The sequence below is a fragment of the Chaetodon auriga genome, chromosome 1 (genome assembly GCF_051107435.1).
Source record: "Chaetodon auriga isolate fChaAug3 chromosome 1, fChaAug3.hap1, whole genome shotgun sequence".
NCBI classification, from domain to species: domain Eukaryota; kingdom Metazoa; phylum Chordata; class Actinopteri; order Chaetodontiformes; family Chaetodontidae; genus Chaetodon; species Chaetodon auriga.
The window spans coordinates 15,110,001-15,119,661 of NC_135074.1; the positions used below are offsets into that span (position 1 = coordinate 15,110,001).

At 42.5% G+C, this 9,661-nt stretch overlaps 1 protein-coding gene across 1 annotated transcript; it reads right to left on the reverse strand.

Annotated features, from left to right (window-relative positions):
• Positions 1–4,951: 4,951 nt before the first annotated feature.
• On the reverse strand, positions 4,952–9,451 carry mis12 (MIS12 kinetochore complex component). The gene is made up of 2 exons (XM_076737456.1): positions 9,048–9,451; positions 4,952–7,062 (listed from the first exon to the last, which is right to left on the reverse strand). The coding sequence occupies exons 1-2, from the start codon at positions 9,447–9,449 to the stop codon at positions 6,793–6,795; spliced, it is 672 nt and encodes a 223-aa protein (XP_076593571.1). The 5' UTR covers positions 9,450–9,451; the 3' UTR covers positions 4,952–6,792.
• Positions 9,452–9,661: the final 210 nt, after the last annotated feature.

Here is a 9,661-nt window from a genome sequence, read left to right on the forward strand (position 1 = left end):
ACTGAGTGTGGATGTACATCTGCGTATGTGTAGGTATCTGGGTTTGTGTGTGTGTGTGTGTGTGTGTGTGTGTGTGTGATCCTAAGATGTCAGAGGTCAAGCTGTGGTTCACTGAGAGGCGCGTTGTTCCACTCCCAACAGGAAGGGAGGGCACTGTCCATATGCTGTCTTCACTCACTCACACACACACACACACACACACACACACACACACACAGGTTCACACGCTCACTCACCATGCAGATTGGTGCACTTACAAATTCCAACAGGTACACACATGAGCTCACAGACACTGACACACCATACAGATCTGCTCATCCTTACACATGTGAACACTTTAACACACTAAAGCAGAAATATGCACTGTTTTTACACCACATAAGTGTCAACACATGTGCGCGCAGCAGCTCGCACTAATCTCACACTGTGCTGGATAAATCTGAAAAACAACTTTTTCTTTCCATTTTGGCTTTCAGTCCATGTTAAGTCTGTGATTTTTACACTCAACACAGAGCTTCAAAGGTACCCTGTGGATGTGTTGACCACTAGTAGCGTTATGGAGCAGTGTTTTTATGAGTGGGTGCTGATTTTCTTTGTAATGTGCTTGTGCATGAGATGTAATTCAAATTCCTGCTGTCTGTTTCAGAGCAGCTGATGGTGGCAACAAGAAGCAGTGTGCCTGCAGAGGTAGTGAAACAGCAGTCTATTAACATGGATATAAAAAACCTTATTATTATTAATAGTAGTATATTTATTTTTCAAAAGGAAGGAAAGTATTCAATGCATTTGTTAGATCTGAAGGATACACATTATGTTTTTTATTAAGGAGGACTGAATGTATTTTTTATTTTTAATTATAATTTTTTTGTCTGTCAATCCCACGGAGCACCTTTAAGAAAGTGTCTCTGAAGTGGATGAGCCTAAAATAAGCCAGCCTCATGTTTTAGCTTGATGGACAAAATGGAGGCCTTGGCAAATGATGATGTGAATGTCCTGATGTGTTTCAAACAACCTAGTTTGTTTTGAAGTTGGCATACTTAGACCACATGATGACAACTGAGCAAACTCCATCCACCGTGAGAAACACTGCGAGATGCACTTAAAAGCATGAAGCACAGCGAGATGTCTCGTGTGGTTGGGGGCTGTGTGGCCATAAAATAAAAAAGACAATTCTGTCACCTGTGATCACTTGTTTTAAATTTCATGATCACACAACACAGGTATTGCCTTTAACCTGTATTTATATTGACTTCTCAGCATGTGTTCGCTGCATTCGACCACAGCCTCGACGATACTGAGCCAAGTATCCCTGTCTGGTGCGCTCCTCACCAGATGTTGGCTGTGATGTCAAGTTTTGTTTACAGACTGAGAGAAGAGGAAAAATATTTCCCTTTTGCTTTTGGACTTCAGTGCCAATGGTGATCATAAAAACAACCTAAAAACACAAGCAAGCAAACAAGTGGACACGTGGTTTTCACACGCAAACTACATCCATGTCATGCCTCAGTGTCACAGCTGTTTCGGACAGCAGTGTGAACGTTTGGGGCTCAAGCATTAACACACGCATTGACACTTCTTTGGCTCTCTCTTGCTGATTAGATGCTTCTTTTCCTTTCAGATGACTTTATTTTCTCTCTGCCAGCAGGATCCAGGCATATGCGCAGGATGTGTGCAGCCAGTCGGCAGCTGCACACAGCTGTGTCCTCATAGCATCTGACAGCATCTTTTACAGGCCTTAGAGGTATTACACACACACACACACACACACACACACACACACACACACACACACACACACACAGTGGAGTAAAGTTCAGAAGTTATTGTACATTCACACATAGAGATAAACACAGAAGGCAGTTTCAGACACACATCTTGTTACTATACAAACAAAAGAGGAGGTTCAGAGCAGAAAACAAGATGAAAAGAGATTTTTCAGTCAAAGATCCAAATATCTAAAATAAGGCAAGAGAGTCATCTCCACAGTATAACTGTGACTTCTCGAAACATCAGCCAAGACCACAGGTTATAATCTCCAGAGAAACTACTCTGCAACGCTGCAGAGAAAACATGGTGGAATTGCCTCCTTTTGGCCTCAGTAGATCAATTTAAAAGCAATCTACAAGATGTCTCAGTTAACAGGCAGTTAACAGTTTCAGGACAAAAATAAAACCTTCCACAATAACAACTCCACTGTAATCAATGTCGGTAATCAATAAAACGTGTGTTCACTGGAGGACGTAAATATTAGATATGTCAACATACAGCATATTCTCCAAAAAAGCTACTTGTTTATCAGTGAGGATGTTAAAGCAAAATCCAAAACATTTTTTTTTCCTCTCACATGTGGTAATATTTATCCATCTAATGCCAAAGTGCCAAAAAAAACAGGAAGGTCCCTTTCCAGAACTCATGACCCAGTTACTCAAGATAATCTTCAGACCTTGTTGTGAGCAGTTTTATGTAGGAACTATTTTCTTTCTACCAAACTACGCCCATCATCTGTACCACTATGCAGAAGGAAGCATCTGCTCCCCAAATGCTAGTCAAAAGAATGGAGACATCTCCACAGCTGATATCCCCAGAACTCAGCAACTCACAACAAAACAATCGAGATGGATAAAAAGCACACAGGTAAGAGGAAAAAAAAAAACATTTGATTTTGGGGTGAACTGTCCCTTTAACTGTTTATAGTTGTGATAGATATATATGGTAGTGTTATACAGTACTAAGGTATGAACATCATGTTTTTTATTATTGTCCTTATAGTATTCTTTTTAGCTTCAGCTGTTCTCTATCTGTGGCACTGAAGTTGAACGTGCAGACTGATTTGTGAGGTCAAGAGTGTCTTACCACACAACAAGCTAAGATTTAGCTTTCCAAAAGTCCTCCTAATGCTTCAAAAACATACTCCTTAAAACTGAAAAAGACACTGACTGGACAAGATGCTGAAGCAAATGGTTTGACAAGTGATGCCTGATTCCTTAATCGGCACTCATGCATTTTTATTTCAATACATTTCACAACATTTGCTCCAAACACAATGCAGCTACAGCCTGTAAGACTGTTCACGCTGCTCAAGAGACACATACACAAACAGAACCAATGGCTAAGTCTCACACCTCCCCATCTGGACTCATCATTTCCAGCACAACAGGCAGGTGACACACACACACAATTAGAGGAATGCTAAAGCAAATGTTTACTGTTTACATTGGACCTCTTGTTGTTGTTGTTGTTTATGTGCTTTCACTTGCAATTGTTGCTGTGGCTATAAATCTGACATCAGCAATAACAATTACAGGTTCTGCCTCCAGGTCGCTCAAAATTACACTTCAAAGACCAACAAGCTTTTTCCATACTCACAGGAGACAATTTCATGCTTGCAGTCTCTGATCATTTGTAAATGATAGCAATAAATATTCTTATTAACGTCAAAAGACCTCTTTTCACTTGCCCATCAGTCTGGAGCTGAGAGGCTGTAACAGCACAGAATCTTTCCATTCAAAATGTTAGACAATATTTTCTTTCCTATAAATCATTTTGAGCATCCAACCCAAGATTACAGACATAAAAGTGAACTAATAACTCACCAGTCAGAGTTTTTTTAGTATCAAATGATTATTTCTTATTCATTATTATTCAGTCTGTGCACTGTAATTATTAATCCACCCTGCAATTCTGCTGCAGTTTCCCCTCAGTTTCCGTAATAAAACAAGCTGGCAAGTAGATAAAAACGTTTTAAAGTTGCTGTGATGAACTGGAAACAGGCATCCTACTGCACAAGACAAATGGACAAATTCATTTTTAACAAACACTAGCGCCCCCCAATGGTCTACTCCTGCGGTCCCCAACCACCGGGCCGGGCCATTTGGTACGTCACAGAGAGACTGAACAAAAAATATTTTATTGATCATCAGAGTCTGAAAGAAGTTTTATTTTGAAAATCAGATGCATCCGCCTGTGCCTCTGCACACACACACACACACACACACACACACACACACACACACACACACACACACACAGAGAGAGAGAGAGAGAGAGAGAGAGAGAGAGAGAGAGAGAGAGAGAGACACAAATAATAATAATAACAGTTACAGGAAGTCAGTGTAGAGCAGCTAAAACTAGAGTACCCAGTACCCATCCGACTCGACACACACGCACGCACGCACGCACGCACACACACACACACACACACACACACACACACACACACACACACACACACACACACACACAATTCAAGGCATGAATGAGTTTTTCAGCATCTGACCCGGTACCTACCAGGGACCGACCCGGAACTTTCCTGGACTTTCCCGGTCGGTCCGGTAAAGTCCCGGGAAGTTTTCAGACCCGACCCTGGATCCGACCCGGGACACGCACACACTAATAATAATAATAATAATAATAATAATAATAATAATAATAATAACAACCCGGGCCGGGATCAATCCCGGGATCCGACCCGGGTCACACACACACTGATAATGATAACAGTTGCGGGAAGTCAGTGCAGTAAATAGTGCATTAGCGCAGATGAGACGGAAGACGAGTCTACAACTTCCAAGAAAAAGAAAGCTGCAATTAAGAGACAGTATCAGCAGTCCTCCTTAAAATACGGGTTTATCGCTTCAGGTGATTCTCACGCACCAAGCCCGCTCAGCGTAATATGTGGCGACAGGCTCGCAAATGAGGCAATGAAGTCTTCGCAGGGCTCCCACTAATTACAACAAGTACATTCAGGGTAATGGTCAGTTGCATTTTCAATCATTTGTTTTTATCGTTTCTATGCCGGTCCGGCAAATTATTGCTTTACGTGAAAGCGGTCCATGGAGCAAAAAAGGTTGGGGACCGCTGGTCTACTACATGTAACCCAGGACAACCCAGACAGCATTATTTCCACCAAAAGTGACAAAAGTTAAAGAATTCAACACAGATATAACAGCGTACCACTGAAGTTACATTTAATGCAGATGATAAGCAGACGCTGTCCCCACTGTCACAAAGCAGAAAAGGTCTTTATGGTACATTCCATGCACAATGAAAATATGGCAGTAATCAATCAAAACAATCATTGGAAATATAGAATTAATCATATGCAGTTTCTAGAAAATGTTAAGACTGGTCAGTTTAAACTACTAGAACTTACTGTCCTGATGGAACAAGTGAAGAAAAAAAGCAATAAATTGCTCAGAGGTCTTTTTTACAGCTCTCTCTCGTGTAACTCATTACATTAACAATGACTCTTCTATTCAAGCATCCCAGTAAGCCATGACAGTGAGCCAGCATGAAGGCCAGGACCCTGAAACTGAAGTTGAATGAAATTCAGCCATCGATGACTCAAATATCACTCTGTGTGTTATTAGTCCCATATTTCTGTGGTTGATGACTTTTCTGATGATCTCGCTCCAGGCGTGACTTTTCTTACATTTGTGTTGACTATTAGTCAGAGGTGTCGGCAATCAGAACCAGCAAACAAAAATCCAACATTTATGATTCGCTGATTGGATACTAATGTCTCCAGAACAGTAAATGTTCCTTACATGTTCCACCAGTGTCTCCCACTTTGACTTTTTTCACTGTTGCACACCATCAGTTGTGCAGCTCCTCTGTGTTACTTATAATCTTTTGCCAGTTTATGAGGTACACCAAACTAAAACTAATACAGTCCAATACAACAGCCCTGTAATAAATGTCATCTTCAGGAAAGTAAGTGCAGGTGCTGCTGAATTGTACTGGATTACAGAGAGGTGTTTCTGTTATTTTGCTCACCCCGCTTGTATTGATGAAGATAGACAAAGCAACAGAAACACCTCTCTGTGTAATAGCAGCACAGACTACACCCTAAAGAATTATCATAGAGATGAATCAACACTCATGAAAACTTTTTGAATAAAAACTGAACATTATAGCCTTCATGAAGGGAGGATTTATGGCAGGACTGTTGTATTAGACTGCATTAGTTTTAGCTACAGGCATGCCTCGTGAACTGGCTACACAGTGTATGTTTCAGCTCAATCAGTGTGAATCATGTGAACATTAAACAGCTTCAACATTTTAAGTGTGGTTGGATTAGACTGGGTGAGTGACGTTAACGTGCAGACGGCGCCCTCTGCTGGAAATCATCATAACATCACAAAGGCCTCAACAAGCTCATGCAGTCTGGTCAGAAGACAAAGTATTCCCACACTCAAGTCAGAAATGAAGCTAAGAAAATAAAATGTATTGAGGAGATGAAGAGGGAGATAACAGAAAACACCTGAGTATCAAGAATACATCAGCTGAACTGAGAAATACATCAAGCTGACTTATTGTTTACATTGCATTGTAGGGACGGGCAGACTGGACTGATGTTAGCTGATGTTGCTGTTGTCTTTTCAAAGGTAACTGAGCTTTACTGAACTTATGAACAATTCTCATGAAGCCATCAAAGCACACTCTCACAAAACTTTTAGTCAAAAATGGTCAAACATTTCTGAACCAAAACAAAAAACTGTTTTTTAATTTGACTCAAGGTCTCAACAGAAGCTCTGTGCTTGTGGAACAGTCATGTATGCCATTTTACAACATTTACACATTTGGAGCATCTTATACCTCTTGAGGTTTTATTATTCACAAACAAGATGAAAACTGAACAGACAAGCTACTGAATATTCGGAGGGAAAAAACGGCCTCATGTCCACCGAGCTGCTATGGATGTCTTTAAATCATCTCAGACTAAAAACAGAAAAGACTGTAAAAATTTTGGAGTAATGTCTGTTTACAAAATAATACAACTTTGTGTTCAGTTCACTGGGGCGCCTTGGTGCAGACCTCCCTGACAGCCTCCTGCAGTTTCTTTACAGACTCCATCACCAGCCCGAAACTTTCATGGAAGCTGCCGTTACCTTCCTTCACCCAGGCCACCTGGAGCTCTCTAACCCACGTCAGGACTCCATCCAGCTGCTTCTGCACCTCCCTCTGCTCCTCCAGCTCAGCTAGCAGGGCCTGTCTGGCACACACTTCTGCTTCGTAGGCTCTCTGGAGGTCAGCAAGGGACGACTCGAGCCTCAGCACCTCCTGGATGGAGCAGGGCCACCGTAAAATCACAGACAGATATATAACTTATCATCCTGTTTTCAACAACATATGCAAGCATCATGAGAAATAGAAGTAAACAATGAACTTTCACATGATGACAATTGAGCCATCCCCATGAGAAGTGAGCAAACTCAACCTGTTGATGAAGACTGTGAAGTGCAGTTGAAAGCTCTGGAGAATACTAGTAGGTGAACACCAAATTAAGATTATTTGTGAAACAATGAACTTCTAAATGAACAAATCACATTAAATAAGTCTTTGGGAATTCCTCCTTGTTACTCATCAGCTAACAGACACTGATATCTGTAATAAGATAAGCTAAGATTAGCTAATAACATTACATCAACCCAGACAATTTATCAATCAGGGTCTAATAGAGCAGCGGTCCCCAACCTTTATTGCGCCATGGACCGGTTTCGCTTAAAACAATAATTTGCCGGACTGGCATAGAAAGGAATGAAAACAAATGATTAAAAATACAACTCACCATTACCCTGAATGTAGCTGTAATTAGTGGGAGCCCTGCGCTTGTTTCTCTTCAACGAGAAGCCTTCAATGCCTCATTTGCGAGCCTGTCGCCACATATTACGCAGAGCGAGCTTGGTGCGTGAGAATCACCTGAAGCGATTTTAAGTAGGACTGGTGATATTATCTCTTAATTGCATAATTTCTTTTTCTTGGAAGTTGTAGGCTCTTCTTCTCCTTCTGTCTCATCATTAGGCCTCCAAAGACGTTTGTTTTTACTCATTTTTGCTAGCTTGTAGGCTTACTTTTTTAATACCGTATTACGTGACCGACACTAGCGGTTTGACATGTGTACAGAGGCACCTGATTTTCAAAATAAAACTTCTTTCAGACTCTGAGCGGCCCGGTACCAAATGGCCGCGGTGGTTGGGGACCTCTGGTCTAACGCACTATTCACTGCACTGACTTCCTGTAAGTGTTGTCAGTGTGTGTGTGTCCTGGGTCAGCTCCCAGAACTGATCCCGGCCCGGGTGGCTATTATTATTATTATCATTATTGTTATTATTGTTATCATTATTAGTGTGTGCGTGGTCTGGTCCCGGATCAGACCCGGGTAAGTCCCGGGTTGCATCCAAGGTCGGACCCGGCAAAGTCACGGAACTTTGCCGGGACCGACTCGGAAATTTCCCGGGACATTGCTGGCACCGACCCGGAACTTAGCCGGGACCAACCCGGGAATTTTCCGGGACTGACCCGGAACTTTCCCGGGTCGATCCCGGTATTGTCACGGAAATTTTCCGGAAATTTCCCGGGACTTAGCCGGGACCGACTGGGGAATTTTCCGGGTCGGTCCCGGATCGGACCCAGGTAGGTGCCGGGTGGGATGCTGAAAAACTGATTCATGCTTTTAATTCAAGCTGACTCAACCCAGCCGTTATTATCATTGTTATTATCATTAGTATGTTTGTCCCGGGTCGGATCTAGGGTACTGATCCGGCCCAGGTTGTTGATATAATGATAATATTATTATTATTATTATTAGTGTGTGTGTGTGTGTGTGTGTGTGTGTGTGTGTGTGTGTGTGTGTCCGTCCCGGGTCAGATCCCGGCCCGGGTTGTTATTATTATTATTATTATTATTATTATTATTATTATCAATAGTGTGTGTGTCGGGTCGGATCCCGGGTCGGCCGGTTTGTTCAAGTCTCTCTGTGCGGCCCGGTAACAAATGGCCCACGGATGGACCGGTACTGGTTGGGGACCGCCGTAATAGAGGGAACCAGTATACAAGTATGTATGCAAATTATTGTATGGAAGTGCGTACTGGTACGTTATAACAGAATATGAGGTATCATAACAGTACAGAGATCATACTTTGATTTCAAAGGGTGTACACTACACAAGGTTTTTCATCTCCCCTCTGCGGTGGTCTTGTCAGACTCTACGTTAATATCATCAATTGTGTGTGAGTTTAGCTCTTTTAAACACTCCTTCACCCACCTGTGTGCCTTGTGGATGTTTGCTGTGTGACTTGTCCTCGGGGAGCACGACATTTGACGGCACGGAGAGGCAGCGGTTCAACAGCAGCTCCTCCATCCGCTCCGACAGCTGCTTGAACCGCTCTTCGAGGTACTGCTGCAGTTTCCGGCTGCACTCCCTGGCCCTGGACCGGAGCAGCTCCTCCTCCCCGTCCGACTCGCCTTTGCTTAGCTGCCTCACACATACCTTCTCCACGACGGGTAAAATATCGTACAGGCTGTCCTGGAAGGCACTGTAGACCCGCAACATGCAGGTCTGCGGGGTGAAGCCGAAAAACTGAGTCTCGTACAGTTTCAAAGTGGCCGCCTCTTCGTCCACTACTCCGGCGGTGTCCATCTCCTCTTCCCGGGTTTCCCGCGCCATGTTGAATCGTTGACGTTATAGTTTTTCTTCTTCTTGTGATGTTTTTGGCTGTTGACAATCAACGGGATGGAAGAATACCGCCACCAAGCGGTACAGAGTGAACCTCAGGAATATTACGGGATTTCTGGCAATGGTAATATTAATATATACACTATGTTGTTGATATACAATAATAATAATGAAAATATGAATAATATCACCTCAGTGAAATT

Bases quoted from the DNA above. Each gene is read 5' to 3' on its own strand.
- mis12 (XM_076737456.1), bottom strand. From the start codon at position 9,449: ATGGCGCGGGAAACCCGGGAAGAGGAGATGGACACCGCCGGAGTAGTG. The intron at 7,063-9,047 runs GTGGGTGAAGGA...TGCTCCATCCAG, and splicing joins AACATCCACAAGGCACACAG to GAGGTGCTGAGGCTCGAGTC.